This window comes from Silurus aristotelis, assembly GCF_946808225.1.
Source record: "Silurus aristotelis genome assembly, chromosome: 12".
Classification (NCBI taxonomy): Eukaryota; Metazoa; Chordata; class Actinopteri; order Siluriformes; family Siluridae; genus Silurus; species Silurus aristotelis.
In genome coordinates this window covers 734,307-754,306 of record NC_139585.1, presented here as the reverse complement: position 1 = coordinate 754,306, position 20,000 = coordinate 734,307, and the positions used below count along the sequence as shown (strand labels likewise).

Genomic DNA, 20,000 nt, shown 5'->3' with positions numbered 1-20,000 from the left:
GAGAGCTGGAGGTGGTTTTGAGAGAGGAGATGGTTTTGAGAGAGAAGGAGATGGTTTTGAGAGAGCTGGAGTTGGTTTTGAGAGAGCTGGAGGTGGTTTTGAGAGAGCTGGAGTTGGTTTTGAGAGAGCAGGAGGTGGTTTTGAGAGAGCAGGAGGTGGTTTTGAGAGAGCAGGAGATGGTTTTGAGAGAGCAGGAGATGGTTTTGAGAGAGCAGGAGGTGGTTTTGAGAGAGCAGGAGGTGGTTTTGAGAGAGCAGGAGATGGTTTTGAGAGAGCTGGAGTTGGTTTTGAGAGAGAAGGAGATGGTTTTGAGAGAGCAGGAGATGGTTTTGAGAGAGCTGGAGGTGGTTTTGAGAGAGCTGGAGTTGGTTTTGAGAGAGAAGGAGATGGTTTTGAGAGAGCAGGAGATGGTTTTGAGAGAGCTGGAGGTGGTTTTGAGAGAGCAGGAGGTGGTTTTGAGAGAGCAGGAGGTGGTTTTGAGAGAGCAGGAGGTGGTTTTGAGAGAGCAGGAGATGGTTTTGAGAGAGCTGGAGTTGGTTTTGAGAGAGCTGGAGGTGGTTTTGAGAGAGCAGGAGATGGTTTTGAGAGAGCAGGAGATGGTTTTGAGAGAGCTGGAGTTGGTTTTGAGAGAGCTGGAGTTGGTTTTGAGAGAGCAGGAGGTGGTTTTGAGAGAGCAGGAGGTGGTTTTGAGAGAGCAGGAGATGGTTTTGAGAGAGCAGGAGGTGGTTTTGAGAGAGCAGGAGATGGTTTTGAGAGAGCAGGAGATGGTTTTGAGAGAGCAGGAGATGGTTTTGAGAGAGCAGGAGATGGTTTTGAGAGAGCTGGAGTTGGTTTTGAGAGAGCAGGAGGTGGTTTTGAGAGAGCAGGAGGTGGTTTTGAGAGAGCAGGAGATGGTTTTGAGAGAGCAGGAGATGGTTTTGAGAGAGCTGGAGTTGGTTTTGAGAGAGCAGGAGGTGGTTTTGAGAGAGCAGGAGATGGTTTTGAGAGAGCAGGAGATGGTTTTGAGAGAGCAGGAGGTGGTTTTGAGAGAGCAGGAGATGGTTTTGAGAGAGCAGGAGGTGGTTTTGAGAGAGCAGGAGATGGTTTTGAGAGAGCTGGAGGTGGTTTTGAGAGAGCAGGAGGTGGTTTTGAGAGAGCAGGAGATGGTTTTGAGAGAGCAGGAGATGGTTTTGAGAGAGCAGGAGATGGTTTTGAGAGAGCAGGAGGTGGTTTTGAGAGAGCAGGAGGTGGTTTTGAGAGAGCTGGAGGTGGTTTTGAGAGAGCAGGAGATGGTTTTGAGAGAGCAGGAGATGGTTTTGAGAGAGCAGGAGGTGGTTTTGAGAGAGCAGGAGGTGGTTTTGAGAGAGCTGGAGGTGGTTTTGAGAGAGCTGGAGGTGGTTTTGAGAGAGAAGGAGATGGTTTTGAGAGAGAAGGAGATGGTTTTGAGAGAGCTGGAGTTGGTTTTGAGAGAGAAGGAGATGGTTTTGAGAGAGCAGGAGGTGGTTTTGAGAGAGCAGGAGGTGGTTTTGAGAGAGCAGGAGATGGTTTTGAGAGAGCAGGAGATGGTTTTGAGAGAGCAGGAGGTGGTTTTGAGAGAGCAGGAGGTGGTTTTGAGAGAGCAGGAGGTGGTTTTGAGAGAGCAGGAGATGGTTTTGAGAGAGCAGGAGATGGTTTTGAGAGAGCAGGAGGTGGTTTTGAGAGAGCAGGAGGTGGTTTTGAGAGAGCAGGAGATGGTTTTGAGAGAGCAGGAGATGGTTTTGAGAGAGCTGGAGTTGGTTTTGAGAGAGCAGGAGGTGGTTTTGAGAGAGCAGGAGATGGTTTTGAGAGAGCAGGAGATGGTTTTGAAAGAGCTGGAGTTGGTTTTGAGAGAGCTGGAGTTGGTTTTGAGAGAGCAGGAGGTGGTTTTGAGAGAGCAGGAGGTGGTTTTGAGAGAGCAGGAGATGGTTTTGAGAGAGCAGGAGGTGGTTTTGAGAGAGCAGGAGATGGTTTTGAGAGAGCAGGAGATGGTTTTGAGAGAGCAGGAGGTGGTTTTGAGAGAGCAGGAGGTGGTTTTGAGAGAGCAGGAGGTGGTTTTGAGAGAGCAGGAGATGGTTTTGAGAGAGCAGGAGGTGGTTTTGAGAGAGCAGGAGATGGTTTTGAGAGAGCAGGAGATGGTTTTGAGAGAGAAGGAGATGGTTTTGAGAGAGCTGGAGGTGGTTTTGAGAGAGAAGGAGATGGTTTTGAGAGAGCTGGAGTTGGTTTTGAGAGAGCTGGAGGTGGTTTTGAGAGAGCTGGAGTTGGTTTTGAGAGAGCAGGAGGTGGTTTTGAGAGAGCAGGAGGTGGTTTTGAGAGAGCAGGAGATGGTTTTGAGAGAGCAGGAGATGGTTTTGAGAGAGCAGGAGGTGGTTTTGAGAGAGCAGGAGGTGGTTTTGAGAGAGCAGGAGATGGTTTTGAGAGAGCTGGAGGTGGTTTTGAGAGAGCTGGAGTTGGTTTTGAGAGAGAAGGAGATGGTTTTGAGAGAGCAGGAGATGGTTTTGAGAGAGCTGGAGGTGGTTTTGAGAGAGCTGGAGTTGGTTTTGAGAGAGAAGGAGATGGTTTTGAGAGAGCAGGAGATGGTTTTGAGAGAGCTGGAGGTGGTTTTGAGAGAGCAGGAGGTGGTTTTGAGAGAGCAGGAGGTGGTTTTGAGAGAGCAGGAGATGGTTTTGAGAGAGCTGGAGTTGGTTTTGAGAGAGCTGGAGGTGGTTTTGAGAGAGCAGGAGATGGTTTTGAGAGAGCAGGAGATGGTTTTGAGAGAGCTGGAGTTGGTTTTGAGAGAGCTGGAGTTGGTTTTGAGAGAGCAGGAGGTGGTTTTGAGAGAGCAGGAGGTGGTTTTGAGAGAGCAGGAGATGGTTTTGAGAGAGCAGGAGGTGGTTTTGAGAGAGCAGGAGATGGTTTTGAGAGAGCAGGAGATGGTTTTGAGAGAGCAGGAGATGGTTTTGAGAGAGCAGGAGATGGTTTTGAGAGAGCAGGAGATGGTTTTGAGAGAGCTGGAGTTGGTTTTGAGAGAGCAGGAGGTGGTTTTGAGAGAGCAGGAGGTGGTTTTGAGAGAGCAGGAGATGGTTTTGAGAGAGCAGGAGATGGTTTTGAGAGAGCTGGAGTTGGTTTTGAGAGAGCAGGAGGTGGTTTTGAGAGAGCAGGAGATGGTTTTGAGAGAGCAGGAGATGGTTTTGAGAGAGCTGGAGTTGGTTTTGAGAGAGCAGGAGGTGGTTTTGAGAGAGCAGGAGATGGTTTTGAGAGAGCAGGAGGTGGTTTTGAGAGAGCAGGAGATGGTTTTGAGAGAGCTGGAGGTGGTTTTGAGAGAGCAGGAGGTGGTTTTGAGAGAGCAGGAGATGGTTTTGAGAGAGCAGGAGGTGGTTTTGAGAGAGCAGGAGGTGGTTTTGAGAGAGCTGGAGGTGGTTTTGAGAGAGCAGGAGATGGTTTTGAGAGAGCAGGAGATGGTTTTGAGAGAGCAGGAGGTGGTTTTGAGAGAGCAGGAGGTGGTTTTGAGAGAGCTGGAGGTGGTTTTGAGAGAGAAGGAGATGGTTTTGAGAGAGAAGGAGATGGTTTTGAGAGAGCTGGAGTTGGTTTTGAGAGAGAAGGAGATGGTTTTGAGAGAGCTGGAGTTGGTTTTGAGAGAGCAGGAGGTGGTTTTGAGAGAGCAGGAGATGGTTTTGAGAGAGCAGGAGTTGGTTTTGAGAGAGCTGGAGTTGGTTTTGAGAGAGCAGGAGGTGGTTTTGAGAGAGCAGGAGATGGTTTTGAGAGAGCAGGAGGTGGTTTTGAGAGAGCAGGAGATGGTTTTGAGAGAGCAGGAGATGGTTTTGAGAGAGCTGGAGGTGGTTTTGAGAGAGCAGGAGGTGGTTTTGAGAGAGCAGGAGGTGGTTTTGAGAGAGCAGGAGGTGGTTTTGAGAGAGCAGGAGATGGTTTTGAGAGAGCAGGAGATGGTTTTGAGAGAGCTGGAGTTGGTTTTGAGAGAGCAGGAGGTGGTTTTGAGAGAGCAGGAGATGGTTTTGAGAGAGCAGGAGGTGGTTTTGAGAGAGCAGGAGGTGGTTTTGAGAGAGCAGGAGATGGTTTTGAGAGAGCAGGAGATGGTTTTGAGAGAGCTGGAGTTGGTTTTGAGAGAGCAGGAGGTGGTTTTGAGAGAGCAGGAGGTGGTTTTGAGAGAGCAGGAGATGGTTTGGTGGAAGAACAAAAGATATTATAAGAGAGAAAAAGCTGAGTTCTTGAGCTGCTTTGTGTTAAACCTTTCAAATCAAATCAAATTTTATTCATCACATACACATACATACAGGGTACGACATGTAGTGAAATGTTTTATACGATGGTCCGGCATGAGGGAATAGGATGGGGAAAAGAAAAGGAGGCAGATAAATAACTATAAGGTATAAGAAAAACTATTAAAATAAAATAAAATAAATAAATAAAATAAAATAAAAGAATATAAGGTATATAGATATATAAAAGGAGCTCATAGAGCTCACTTTAGAGCTCAGAGCAGATAAATCCACACTGTATAAAAGTGTGAGTGTGGAGCAGCAGATTTTCCTTCAGCTGGACACGAGACATCGTGTTGAGAGGAACATGCAGGGATTATTTGAATGTAGATTTATGATGTAAACTGGAACAGAAATGAGATGATCTGGAATGAATCTGCAGGAAGTTGTAGAAATATGGGACAGAATGCAGTTGTGTAACGACTTGTTTTGGGAAGTAAAAGATTTCAGTTCTTTCATTTCTGCTCTGATACACATTCCAGAACATGTCAACAACACACAGTCCAACAACATCAAGACATCATGACATCATGACATCATGACGCAGAGCAGAGCAGAGCAGAGCAGAGCAGAGCAGAGCAGAGCAGAGCAGAGCAGAGCAGAGCAGAGCAGAGCAGAGCAGCTATGGGTGGAAATGATCCTGGGATCTTCTGTTGATGATCCAGTGTACAGGAGTTTCAGCTCCAGTCTCTGTACTGTCACTGAGTTTAGAACTTGGTCTGTAAACATCTCTCATTCAGGGTGCCTCCAAAGCCACTGTCTCCAAGACAAAAATAAATACTTTAAATAAATACGTACCATTTAAAAGGAACGGTGAGGGAGTGAAGGAGCTTCAGTACCAGTATGTGCAGCTAAAACATCTCTGAGCCTACAGTAACTCATTTCCATGAACTTCTTCTAGTGACTTCGATTTCTACAGCATGGGAAGATGAACATTTGCTACAGCTGTAGGAAGAACATGCACTATGTACATTTGCTATAACTGTGTCTTGTGAGATGAACTGAATGTGCATCACTTATTGGGGGTCTTCTGGATTGCAGCGTATAAAGTGAACCACCTTACAACTTTATATATGAGGCTTCAGTCTAAACAAAAGCAGAAGATGTGCTCGAAATGTCCTCGGCCACAGAGGTTGATTTACCAGACCCATACAACAAACAGCATCTCCTCACCTTCTTAGAGACCCTCTACAGGGCTCTCATCCCTGATGATGGGAGGGGTCCATGTCGAGATGATTTACCAATGTATGTGATATTCTGTGATAACGTGATTTCCCATCACTCAAACACCATCAGGCAGTGGTTTCTGACCCATAACAGGATGCTGATGCAATTTCTCCCACCGTATTCTCCATTCCTCAACCCACTGAGGAGTTCTCTTCAGCATGGAGGTGGAAGGTCTATGATTGCCAGACACATACTCAGAAGACCCTGCTGGCTGTCATGGATGCAGCATGTGAGGACATCACAGCGGAAGCCTGCAGAGGCTGAATACGACATTCCAGAAGATTATTTCCACCATGCTGTATTGAAAGGGAGGATATCTGTTGTGATGAGGATGAAGATCTGTGGCCCGACAGACTGAGACGTCAGGAGGTGGAGACACATCTCACTGTGTAATGCAGCATGCACAGTTCTGTTTAAGGAGTGTTTCCCATGTTTAACTTTTAGAATTTTAATTTGTGATCAGTAAAGTACATTAAAGTGTGAATCCTGTCTGCTCTCCTACAATCAACATCCCACTACAGTAATGTGCACATTCATGCTGGAGAAATTCACGTAGCAGAAATTCATCCTTGTGCATTCGCAATACTGTAAACCACAATATAGTTCAGATCAGGAAATCCTCACATAAAGCATTCATAGTGAAAAATAACGAAACATTCTGATGATCGTGTTTGTGAATAATAACAGAGACTTTTCGTTCTGATGGGAATGAGATGTTCATTAACACAAATATTTACTTTAGAGAGATAAACTGAGGATTTGGAGAAAAGTTTAGACTTTTGCACACGTTGTTTTGGGAAATGCACTTCACTGGTTTGCAGATAATAAGGATGATTTGAGAAAACACTCCAAAGCAGCTGAAAAAAAACATCAAAGTTTTGCTTTCAATGACGTTTACAGTGAACTGATGCTGAGATGTTTTTGGGGTTAAAACTATTCAGGTGAAACCAGTCAAATATCTTCTGATCAACATGAACATAAAGAACTGATGATGTAAGAAAACAGCAGACACTTTTTGTTCTTCTGATGAGAACAAGTGATTAAATGATGTGCAGGTTGAACAAGTAGTTTTGGGAAATTTCATCTCTGATCTGAGAAACGCTGTAAGATCATCAGGTGATTTTTTTCACAGTGTGGTGTGTTTTGTCTCTCCGTCTCGCCGTCTCTCTCCACCATAAAGATGTCCTCTCTCTGAACCCGAGTCTCTCAGCAGTGTGTGATGTTTATATGAGATCAGCTGCAGTTATTCTCCAGCACTCAGACACATGAATCAGCAGGGCCACAGTGAAGGGCTGCTGAGAAACCTGGTTCCATCCTGAGGAGTTTCATCACTTCACCAGATGTGTCTATGAGCCCCATGTCCACTTTCCCAGCTGTGTATCTACATGTTTGTGTTTGTTCTTGTAAGTAAACATTTCCAGACTAAAGTTATTCCCACAATTACAGCAGAGTTTTAAAGTCTGTGTAACAGACTGTCTGATAACAGACAGAATAAAAACAATCCTCCAAAAAACTCCCACAGCCGTCTGAACGTTCATCCTGCTTGGATGAACATAGGTGAACGTAGGAATGAAGATTGGTGATTGGTGCAGACTTTAATGTGCATGTAGGTGAAGGGAACAGAGGTGATGAGGAGGTGATGGGTAGGTGTGGTTTTAAGGAGAGGAATGTGGAAGGGCAGATGGTGGTAGATTTTGCTAAAAGGATGGAAATGGCAGTGGTGAACACGTATTTTAAGAAGAAGGAGGATCACAGGGTGACGTATAAGAGTGGAGGAAGGTGCACACAGGTGGATTATCTTCTGTGTAGGAGATGCAACCTGAAGGAGATTGGAGACTGTAAGGTGTTGGCGGGGGACAGTGTAGCTAGACAGCATCGGATGGTGGTCTGTAGGATGGTTTTGGAGGCGAAGAAGAAGAGGAGGAAAGTAAGGATTGAAAGAAGAATAAGATGGTGGAAACTGAAGGAGGAAGAGTGTAGTGTGAGGTTCAGGGAAGAGGTCAGACAGGGACTTGGTGGTGGTGAAGAGGTGCCGGATGATTGGGCAACTACTGCAGAAGTGATGAGGGAGGCAGCTAGAAAAGTACTTGGTGTGACATCTGGAAATAGAAAGCAAGACAAAGAGACGTGGTGGTGGAATGAGGAAGTGCAGGAGAGAAGAAGGAGAAAGAAGTTGGAGAAACAGAATTGGGATCGACAGAGTGATGAGAAAAGTAGGCAGGAGAACAAGGAGATGCAGCAGCAGGTAAAGAGGGATGTGGCGAAAGCCAAGGAAAAGGCATATGAGGAGCTGTAGGAGAAGTTGGACACTGAGGAAGGAGAAAAGGATTTGTAGCGATTGTCCAGGCAGAGGAACCGAGCTGGGAAGGATGTGCTGCAAGTTAGAGCAATAAAGGATGGAGAGGGAAATGTGTTGACTAGTGAGGAGAGTGTGTTGAGAAGATGGAGGGAGTATTTTAAGCAGCTGATGAATGAGGAAAATAAGAGAGAGAGAAGGTTGGATGGTGTGGAGATGTGAAGCAGGATGTAGATAGGATTAGTAAGGAGGAAGTGAGAGCAGCGATTAAGTCGGTTGGACCAGATGACATACCGGTGAAGCATGGAGATGTTTAGGAGAGATGCAGTGGAGTTTTTAACCAGATTGTTTAACAGGATTTTGGAAGGTGAGAAGATGCCTGAGGAATGGAGAAGGAGTGTGCTGGTACCGATCTTTAAGCATAAGGGAGATGTGCAGACCTGCAGTAACTACAGGGGAATTAAGTTGATCAGTCACACCATGAAGTTATGGGAAAGAGTAGTGGAAGCCAGGCTGAGAGAAGAGGTGACCATCTGTGAGCAGCAGTATGGTTTCATGTCGAGGAAGAGCACCACAGACGCATTATTTGCTTTGAGAATGTTGATGGAGAAGTATAGAGAAGGACAGAAGGAGCTGCATTGTGTGTTTGTGGATTTAGAGAAAGTGTACGACAGGGTGGAGAGAGGAGTTGTGGTATTGTATGAGGAAGTCTGGTGTGTCAGAGAAGTATGTGAGGGTGGTGCAGGACATGTATGAGGACAGTGTGACAGCAGTGAAGTGTGCAGTAGGAACGACAGACTGGTTCAGGGTGGTTCAGGGTGAAGGTTGGACTGCATCAAGGATCGGATCTGAGCCCTTTCCTGTTTGCAGTGGTGATGGACAGGTTGAAGGACGAGGTCAGACAGGAGTCATGGACTATGATGTTTGTGGATGATATTGTTATTTGTGGAGTAGGGAGCAGGTGGAGAAGAACCTGGAGAGGTGGAGTTTATAGGACTATGGTGAGACCTGAGATGTTGTATGGATTGGAGACAGTGGCATTGAGTAAAAGACAGAAGGTGGAGCTGTAGGTAGCATAGCTGAAGATGTTGAGATGTTCGTTGGGAGTGACAACGATGGACAGGATTAGAAATGAGTTTATTAGAGAGACAGCACATGTAGGACGTTTTGGAGACAAGGTAAGGGAGGTGAGATTGAGATGGTTTGGACATGTGCAGAGGAGGAACATGGGGTATATCAATAGGAGAATGCTGAGGATGGAGACACCAGGAAGGAGGAAAAGAGGAAGACCAAGGAGGAGGTTTATGGATGTGGTGAGGGAAGACATGCAGGTAGTTGGTGTGAAAGAGGCAGATGTAGAGGACAGGGGGGGATGGAGACGGATGAACCACTGTGGAGACTCCTAATGGGAGAAGCAGGTAGAAGAAGAAGAAGAAGATATCTAATAAAGTAAATGGGTGGTTTATAGGGTTTGTGGTCAAAGTTTGGGGAAATAACGTGAAAGTTATATTTAGACTTTAAGTTGAAGATTATGAGGTGTAGTCTGGGGTTTACAGGGTTTGGAGGAGGGTTAGAGACTGTGAAGCTGAGAAGATATGGTTCAGGTTCAGGTATAAGTTAAGGGTGGATTATAGAGTACAGGTTGTAGGTTATAGAGTGTACCGTGTAAAGTGTTGGTTTGGAGATGGGCAATGGAGAGGGTGTCAGAAGCATGCTGAGATATTTATATAAAGGGTATAGTGTGTGTGGGTGTGTATTGTTTATGTCACTCAGTCCACAGCACTGCACTAATCAGTAACTGTTACACACTGACACAAAGCTAAATCTGATTTCAGAAGGATTTTCCATGGTAAGAGGATTACGGTAAAGGATTAGCAAATGCTGGACCCAGAAATAAACAAACTTTAATTGAACACATTTATAAAACGCTCTACACACACTGGTGCTGGAATGAAGCAGGGTTGTTCTGTTATACTTCAGACCCAAGCATGTACACAGTGTGGATTAATGTTCAACAAGTGTGTGACGCTCTACACACCAAAACATGTGACCCTCTGTATTCAGCAAAACATCAGCTGATCGAATCACACAAACGTTCATCCTGCTTTCATAACTTATCAATAAATAAATTATATACCATATGATATCCATATCAGCAGCATCTGAACTCTGTGTGTGTGTGTGTGTGGGTGTGTGTGTGTGTGTCTGTTTTCACTCTGAAAACAGTGAAAAGACTACTTACTATGTTCATAAGTGTAAGAACGTAGTTCTGTACATGTTCTTTGCCATGGAAGCGCACCACAGAGTCGTCTACAGCCAGGAGAACCTCGATGCTGTAGGCATCTTTTTTAGCATGTCTGCGTTTACGATCCGATTCAGAAAGCTTCTGCTCTACTAGATCCAGAGCATTCGGGAGCTCGGCTATTCCAAAATCTGGAACTGCAAAAAACAAACAAATTAAAAAATATGTTTCAAAAATATTCTTTAAAAAAACAAACAAAAAAACAACAATAATCAAATAATAAAGAAAGCAAATATTTTAAACAAAGCAACCCACCAAAAACCAAGTTCTTTAATAAAGCTCTTGGGATATTGAAGGTCTGGCTCTTCTCATGTCCATGAGCCAGGTATAGAGTATGAGGTGGTATCAAAAGTTTTTCGAGATTACTGGTGTATCTGGTGCTGTTCTGACCCACGTGCATGACCACGGCTGTGATTTCATCACAGACAGCAAGTTAGAACAAAGAGCAGACGTGAAACTCGTGAGCAAATCTGCCACAGAGAATATTGACATGACATACGTTCGACATATTCACACACGCTTGAAGAGCAGAAGAACATCAGTGGAAGATGACGAGAGATCAGGAAGACCTTTAACAAGCTTAAAAACCATTCAGCAACTTGTGCATGATGATAGTTGGAGAACAATCCACATGAATCGCAGAAGCTGCTTGACACGATTTGAAAAGAAGACTTCCAGGACACATTCCAGAAGTGGCAGGAACGCTAAAAGCACTGTATTGTTGTGCGAGGTTTTTGAGAACCGGCACCGGTCTGTGGGTCAGTTGGTACCGGGGGGCCACACAGAAAGAACACATGACTTACATTATTTCTGTTTTATTTATTATCTGATTCTGAACCATGTTTTATTTTGGAAAATTCCTGGATTTTCTCCTCCACATCTGTCTATCACTCACTCTTGATGCAGGTCACATGACTTACTACCATGTGACCTGCATCCACTACCCTCTTAAAGGAGCTCCGGTCACATGTCTTACCTCCATCCACTACCTTCTTAAAGGAGCTCCGGTCACATGACTTACCTCCATCCACTACCTTCTTAAAGGAGCTCCGGTCACACGACTTACCTCCATCCGCTACCTTCTTAAAGGAGCTCCGGTCACACGACTTACCTCCATCCACTACCTTCTTAAAGGAGCTCCGGTCACACGACTTACCTCCATCCGCTACCTTCTTAAAGGAGCTCCGGTCACACGACTTACCTCCATCCGCTACCTTCTTAAAGGAGCTCCGGTCACACGACTTACCTCCATCCACTACCTTCTTAAAGGAGCTCCGGTCACATGTCTTACCTCCATCCACTACCTTCTTAAAGGAGCTCCGGTCACATGACTTACCTCCATCCACTACCTTCTTAAAGGAGCTCCGGTTACACGACTTACCTCCATCCACTACCTTCTTAAAGGAGCTCCGGTCACACGACTTACCTCCATCCACTACCTTCTTAAAGGAGCTCCTGTCACATGACTTACCTCCATCCACTACCTTCTTAAAGGAGCTCCGCTCACACGACTTACCCCCATCCACTACCTTCTTAAAGGAGCTCCGGTCACATGTCTTACCTCCATCCACTACCTTCTTAAAGGAGCTCCGGTCACATGACTTACCTCCATCCACTACCTTCTTAAAGGAGCTCCGGTCACATGACTTACCTCCATCCACTACCTTCTTAAAGGAGCTCCGGTCACATGTCTTACCTCCATCCACTACCTTCTTAAAGGAGCTCCGCTCACATGACTTACCTCCATCCTCTACCTTCTTAAAGGAGCTCCGGTCACATGTCTTACCTCCATCCACTACCTTCTTAAAGGAGCTCCGGTCACACGACTTACCTCCATCCACTACCTTCTTAAAGGAGCTCCGGTCACACGACTTACCTCCATCCACTACCTTCTTAAAGGAGCTCCGGTCACACGACTTACCTCCATCCACTACCTTCTTAAAGGAGCTCCGGTCACACGACTTACCTCCATCCACTACCTTCTTAAAGGAGCTCCGGTCACACGACTTACCTCCATCCACTACCTTCTTAAAGGAGCTCCGGTCACACGACTTACCTCCATCCACTACCTTCTTAAAGGAGCTCCGGTCACACGACTTACCTCCATCCACTACCTTCTTAAAGGAGCTCCGGTCACACGACTTACCTCCATCCAGTACCTTCTTAAAAGAGCTCCGGTCACACGACTTACCTCCATCCACTACCTTCTTAAAGGAGCTCCGGCCGCTAACACACAATACATTACTGCCAGTTTTTATGCTCATATCATTTTATTTTGTTGTATTTATCTGACACACCTTAAAGACCGGTGTCCAAAATCCAAGACGTCTGATCAAACATAGCAGATTTCATCCCAATCAAACCAAACCCAGAACAAAGACATTCGACAAGTCAGAGGCAAACCAAGCGATGTCAGATCTGTTTAACATTAATGATCTAAACTCAATTAACCAGCAAAACCAAAGCAAAAGACCCAAAGCTGGATAAGCCTTACCTGTGAACAGCAATGTAGTGATTATTGTCTTACATCACTGTCAAGTTACAATGTTTGCATCATTAAATGTAGTTTCTACATGAATACATTTGCTAATTCACAGAGACTGCCAAATGAGTGTTCTCAAAGTCCTGAAACCTTGGCAGCCACTGCACCTCAAGCACCTCAAAAGTTTCAATATGCCAACAACCCTAACCGGCCCCAGCAGATTCCAGTTTCCCAACAAGTCCTGCAATCTCCAGTTTCCCAACAAGTCCACCAGTTTCCAGTATGCCAACAAGCCCAGCTGATTTGAGTATCCCAACAGGTAAAACAAGCTCCAATATCCCAACAAGCCCAAAGGCCACTTAATCCACCTCAAAAACCCTGTGTCCCCAAGATCTCTAAAATATTCAGCATCCTCAATATCCTCAGTGCTTTCAGCATCTTCAGCATCCTCAGCAACCCCCAAGCCCTTAAGGGTTTAGATTTTGTCAGCTACATGTCATTTTAACTTTGTGTATTTTTTGTACTACTCGTCCGTTATGGATCAGTTTATATTAATTTTAATACTATAGACACTGTGTATCATTGCCAACGTAAGCATCTGTGACAGATATAAAACAGTAAATACCTTATAGAACCTTTTAACTACAAATTTATCATCATGCACCTGTGAAATCTTCACACCTGATACTAACCGAGATTCATCTTATATTATTGTGATCAGAATTCCAGTACCTGAGTGCTGATCCACCCCTCTGCCTTCTCCGTTTCCTCACCTTCGTTATGCAGATCTTCCTGATTCTGTCGTTTAACCGCTGATCTGGGATACACCACATGAACTCGCCCATGAACCTCTGACTCCTGCTGACCTTTCTGCAGTGGCTCGATGAAGAACTCGCCGTTATCCGTGCGAATCAGTCCGGCCTAAAGAGATAAACACAACCATGCATCAGGTTCCACACTTCCATTTCTACATTGTGTGGTGTCTGTAAACAGAACATCCCATAATACTGCAAACAAAACAGAATATTGTTCAAATTTATTTACTAAAAAAGGGTAAAAGTTGTGAATGCATTAACATAAAACCAGTCCCAAATCAAACTGTGTGTAATGAAAGTCACATAATTTTAGAATCAATTTAAAAGAATCTGAAAGATCTCTAAAGACACACCTAAACAAACATCATCATGAAGAACAAGGAGTGAGCAAAGCAAATCTGAGACAAAAGTTCTAAAACAAGGATCTAAGGTTGGCTAAATGAAATTTTTACAGATTGGCATTAAACCCATTATTGAAAAAAATCTTCAAGACTACAGAAAAACCATGACTCTGCTAGGACCATGATAGAGGAGATGCCCACCAAAAGTCTGTGAGCAGATAAAGAGAGGATTAATCAGAGAAACAGAAAACTCGACAAAGCTGAACTTAACAAAAATATTGTCCGACTTTAAACCGGTCTGTAGAGCAAAAAAGGTTGGGGACCGCTGGGTTTCAGGATAAAGGTCTATGGTTCATGCCTCTTTCTGTAAGTGCTTTGGAGTAACAAACACCAAAATCCAAGACGTCTGATCAAACATTGCAGATTTCATCCCAATCAAACCTGTTTAACATTAACGATCTTAACTCAATTAACCAGCAAAACCAAAGCAAAAGACCCAAAGCTGGATAAACCTTACCAATAAAACACCCCACAACTACACAACATTTAAACAAACCCAGTAGCCTCAGTTACAGTGCTACTCTCAGCCTATTGCTAATCCTCTCTTTACCTGGACTCAGTTTATAATTAGTAATATTTCTATGTCCTGTATGCAGCAGCACTTCATGTTATACTTTTATAGGAAAGTAATCGTACCAGTGATTCTGCTTCCTACCACCACCCTGTCACTGAAGGTAGTTCTGAGGGCTAAACAGGGCTTCAAGATCATGCTTTATGTTTGAAAGTGTATATTTTGCGTCAGTGTGAGGTGTTTGGGGTTAGAGACTAGCTCTGAGCTCAGTGAAGATATAAAGAGTTACACCTTCAACAGTCTGCTTAATTACCACCTCTTTCCACACCATTCTTTGGAGTGCACAGAAGATGCTGCAGAATAAAAAATGGTGGAACGGGAATAAAACAGGGAGGGGCGTGGAGAAGATTCAGACCAAAGAAAAACGCCAGAGAGTTTTCAGTTTGGGTTTATTTCAAACTAAAGCAGAAAGAAAACGCAGTACAGTGCGGTTACCGTTTTAAAGGTAATATGAAATGGATTGTTATATTTTTATTTATATACAGGGCATTTTTTTAAAGTCCCTCCGCAGGGGCGCGTAGATAAAGACACTGATTACATTTTATTCAGAGAGAAGAAAACCACATCACAATTCTGTGCCTGATTGAATAATCAAACACACGAGTGAGAATAATTATGAGTTTCATTAAAGGAATCTTTTCCCGTGTCCTGCTCTACAGGGTCTCTGTGAGGGACTTTCTGAACACACGGTATTCGTATTTTAATGTAATGTGGAAATTAAATGCACTAAATGGGTTTAGTTTTCACTGATATTCTTTTATGCAGTTTCAGCAAAACAAATGTAAAAATGTTTTAAATAGAAAGAAATGACTTGACTATTTTCTCTCTTTAATAAAGAAAAAGTTCTTCTTATTCGATTAACCGATGGAATAATCATCAGAATACTCGATTACTAAAAGAATGGATAGCAGCAGTCCTGATCTCTTCCACGTGGTCAGAATCAGGTGAAGTGAAGCCACAACCTTTTACTGTTGTTTAAAATACCACCACACTATCATTTAAACTCATACAAATTCCTGAAACGGGATCTATAGGTCTTGGAAGGAACGTTACACGTATTTTTGGAGATTCGGACAGAAAGGGATGTGGTTCCATGGTCTCGTGCTGGTCGCTGAACACAGCTCAATTCTCCAAATGTCGCTTTGAGGTTTGGATCAGTGAAGAACTGGGAAATGAGCAGATCTGGAACACAGCCTTTGAGATCAAATTGTTACTTTGCATAAAATTGAATACAGAGTGACCTCAGTGACCCAGAAAACTGGGACTGAGGCACAACTGCAGGCAAGACAAGTCTGGAAGAACTTACTTTTTTCTAGAGGAACTTCTTTTTGAGTTTATTGTATTTAAAACTCACATTCACTAAATTTGAATATCAGCAATAAAAATTTGTTCGGCCATTTTCCTTTAATGCTCATAAAACCAAACATGAAATCACAGTGAAACATTTACTGAATATGGATTTATATACATTATATCTACAGTGGGGAAAATAAGTATTTGAACACTCTGCTATTTTGCACGTTCTCCCACTTAGAAATCATGGAGGGGTCTGAAATTGTCATCGTAGGTGCATGTCCACTGTGAGAGACATAATCAAAAAAAAAAAAAATCCAGAAATCACAATGTATGATTTTTAAACTATTTATTTGTATGATACAGCTGCAAATAAGTATTTGAACACCTGAGAAAGTCAATGTTAATATTTGGTACAGGAGCCTTTGTTTGCAATTACAGAGGTCAAACGTTTCCTGTAGTTTTTCACCAGGATTGCACACACTGCAGGTGGGATTTTGGCCCACTCCTCCACACAGATCTTCTCTAGATCAATCAGGTTTCTGGCCTGTCGCTGAGAAACACGGAGTTTGAGCTCCCTCCAAAGATTCTCTATTGGGTTTAGGTCTGGAGACTGGCTAGGCCACGCCAGAACCTTGATATGCTTCTTACAGAGCCACGTCTTGGTTATCCTGGCTGTGTGCTTCGGGTCATTGTCATGTTGGAAGACCCAGCATCGACCCATCTTTAATGCTCTAACTGAGGGAAGGAGGTTGTTCCCCAAAATCTCGCAATACATGGCCCCGGTCATCCTCTCCTTAATACAGTGCAGTCGCCCTGTCCCATGTGCAGAAAAACACCCCCAATGCATGATGCTAACACCCCCATGCTTCACAGTAGGGATGGTGTTCTTGGGATGGTACTCATCATTCTTCTTCCTCCAAACACGTTTAGTGGAATCATGAACCAAAAGTTCTATTTTGGTCTCATCTGACCACATGACTTTCTCCCATGACTCCTCTGGATCATCCAAATGGACATTGGCAAACTTAAGACGTGCCTGGACATGTGCTGGTTTAAGCAGGGGAACCTTCCGTGCCATGCATGATTTCAAACCATGACGTCTTAGTGTATTACCAACAGTAACCTTGGAAACGGTGGTCTCAGCTCTTTTCAGGTCATTGACCAGCTCCTCCCGTGTAGTTCTGGGCTGATTTCTCACCTTCCTTAGGATCATTGAGACCCCACGAGGTGAGATCTTGCATGGAGCCCCAGTCCGAGGGAGATTGACAGTCATGTTTAGCTTCTTCCATTTTCTAATGATTGCTCCAACAGTGGACCTTTTTTCACCAAGCTGCTTGGCAATTTCCCTGTAGCCCTTTCCAGCCTTGTGGAGGTGTACAATTTTGTCTCTAGTGTCTTTGGACAGCTCTTTGGTCTTGGCCATGTTAGTAGTTGGATTCTTACTGATTGTATGGGGTGGACAGGTGTCTTTATGCAGCTAACGACCTCAAACAGGTGCATCCAATTTAGGATAATAAATGTAGTGGAGGTGGACATTTTAAAGGCAGACTAACAGGTCTTTGAGGGTCAGAATTCTAGCTGATAGACAGGTGTTCAAATACTTATTTGCAGCTGTATCATACAAATAAATAGTTTAAAAATCATACATTGTGATTTCTGGATTTTTTTTTTTAGATTATGTCTCTCACAGTGGACATGCACCTACGATGACAATTTCAGACCCCTCCATGATTTCTAAGTTGGAGAACTGTAAGCTGTATATATACCCCCCTTTGCAGAAGACACTCAGTAGCTGTAGATAGGAAGATTATTTGGTCTACAATAACTACACACTTTATGAAGCTAGTCAATGTCACTTTTGAAGGTCAGGAACCTGAGCTCAGTCTTCAGCAACATAAATCAGTGACCAGAAGATCAATTCATGACCAGCCTGAGTTATCATGTCTACTGTATAGAAGTCAAGTCAAGAATCTTTGATTGTGATTTCTACCATATATATCAGACGCAGTACACCGTGAAATGAGACAACGTTCCTCCAGAACCGTGGTGCTACATACAACAACACAGAGCTACAACACAGGACTAAGGACTAAGTGTCCTCAACATCATGAGAGCATCGTGAGAAATCGAGTGCATGCAACATCTTTCTTCCTGAATTTATATTTAAGGACTTTGACAGACCCTCTTATCCAGAGGGACTTGAGGGTTGAGGGTTAAGGGCCTTGCTCAGGAGCCCAGCACTGACAGCTTGAGTGCTGAGATTTTAACTCTAATTCTGTCTGTTCATTTTTTTATTCATCTATCCATTTATTTATCTTTTCATCCAACAATCTTTCTGTTCACTATTCTCTGTCCATTTGTACACTCATCCATCTATTTATTCATCCAACCGTTCACGCATCCATCAATCCACCCATCCATGTACAGTGAGGAAAATAAGTATTTGAACACGCTGCTATTTTGCAAGTTCTCCCACTTAGAAATCATGGAGGGGTCTGAAATTGTCATCGTAGGTGCATGTCCACTGTGAGAGACATAATCTAAAAAAAAAAATCCAGAAATCACAATATATGATTTTTAAACTATTTATTTGTATGATACAGCTGCAAATAAGTATTTGAACACCTGTCTATCAGCTAGAATTCTGACCCTCAAAGACCTGTTAGTCTGCCTTTAAAATGTCCACCTCCACTACATTTATTATCCTAAATTAGATGCACCTGTTTGAGGTCGTTAGCTGCATAAAGACACCTGTCCACCCCATACAATCAGTAAGAATCCAACTACTAACATGGCCAAGACCAAAGAGCTGTCCAAAGACACTAGAGACAAAATTGTACACCTCCACAAGGCTGGAAAAGGCTACGGGGAAATTGCCAAGCAGCTTGGTGAAAAAAGGTCCACTGTTGGAGCAATCATTAGAAAATGAAAGAAGCTAAACATGACTGTCAATCTCCCTCGGACTGGGGCTTCATGCAAGATCTCACCTCGTGGGGTCTCAATGGTCCTAAGGAAGGTGAGAAATCAGCCCAGAACTACACAGGAGGAGCTGGTCAATGACCTGAAAAGAGCTGGGACCACCGTTTCCAAGGTTACTGTTGGTAATACACTAAGACGTCATGGTTCGAAATCATGCATGGCACGGAAGGTTCCCCTGCTTAAACCAGCACATGTCCAGGCACGTCTTAAGTTTGCCAATGACCATTTGGATGATCCAGAGGAGTCATGGGAGAAAGTCATGTGGTCAGATGAGACCAAAATAGAACTTTTGGGTCAGAATTCCACTAAACGTGTTTGGAGGAAGAAGACTGATGAGTACCTTCCCAAGAACACCATCCCTACTGTGAAGCATGGGGGTGGTAGCATCATGCTTTGGGGGTGTTTTTTTTGCACATGGGACAGGGCGACTGCACTGTATTAAGGAGAGGATGACCGGGGCCATGTATTGCGAGATTTTGGGGAACAACCTCCTTCCCTCAGTTAGAGCATTGAAGATGGGTCGAGGCTGGGTCTTCCAACATGACGATGACCCGAAGCACACAGCCAGGATAACCAAGGAGTGGCTCTGTAAGAAGCATATCAAGGTTCTGGCATGGCCTAGCCAGTCTCCAGACCTAAACCCAATAGAGAAATCTTTGGAGGGAGCTCAAACTCCGTGTTTCTCAGCGACAGGCCAGAAACCTGACTGATCTACAGAAGATCTGTGTGGAGGAGTGGGCCAAAATCCCTCCTGCAGTGTGTGCAAACCTGGTGAAAAACTACAGGAAACGTTTGACCTCTGTAATTGCAAACAAGGGCTCCTGTACCAAATATTAACATTGACTTTCTCAGGTGTTCAAATACTTATTTGCAGCTGTATCATACAAATAAATAGTTTAAAAATCATATATTGTTATTTCGGGATTTATTTTTTTAGATTATGTCTCTCACAGTGGACATGCACCTACGATGACAATTTCAGACCCCTCCATGATTTCTAAGTGGGAGAACTTGCAAAATAGCAGGGTGTTCAAATACTTATTTTCCTCACTGTATTTATTCATCCATCCATCCATCCATCCATCCATCCACCAGTACATGTATGTATAATATGTGAAAGATGTGCTTCTATCAGAAGTCGTGAGTGAATCTGTCCTCTACTCTACTCTACTCTGCATTAACCCTCAAATCAAACATGAACATCCTGATCAATCCAACATCTGGATCAGATCAGAGCCTCTCTTTATCTCCATGCAGTGGTGAGGTGAGGAGAACGCTCAAAAATAAAAGCAGATAAATGAAAGCAGGAGAAAAAGGAAATATAAATGAATAAATATAAGAGACTTTTAAATTTTAATTACAGACTCGTGATAGAAATATGGAT

The 20,000-nt window shown here is 43.7% G+C and overlaps 1 protein-coding gene across 1 annotated transcript in view; it reads right to left on the bottom strand.

Moving 5' to 3' along the window:
- Window positions 1–20,000, bottom strand: part of adamts14 (ADAM metallopeptidase with thrombospondin type 1 motif, 14) — a 62,338-nt gene that overhangs the window by 32,429 nt on the left and 9,909 nt on the right. The window contains exons 3-4 of the mRNA XM_083557394.1: window positions 13,328–13,475; window positions 10,013–10,209 (exon numbers count right to left, since the gene is read on the bottom strand). Of these exons, the coding sequence (XP_083413520.1) occupies window positions 10,013–10,209; window positions 13,328–13,475 (345 nt within the window). The remainder of the gene's footprint in view (window positions 1–10,012; window positions 10,210–13,327; window positions 13,476–20,000) is intronic.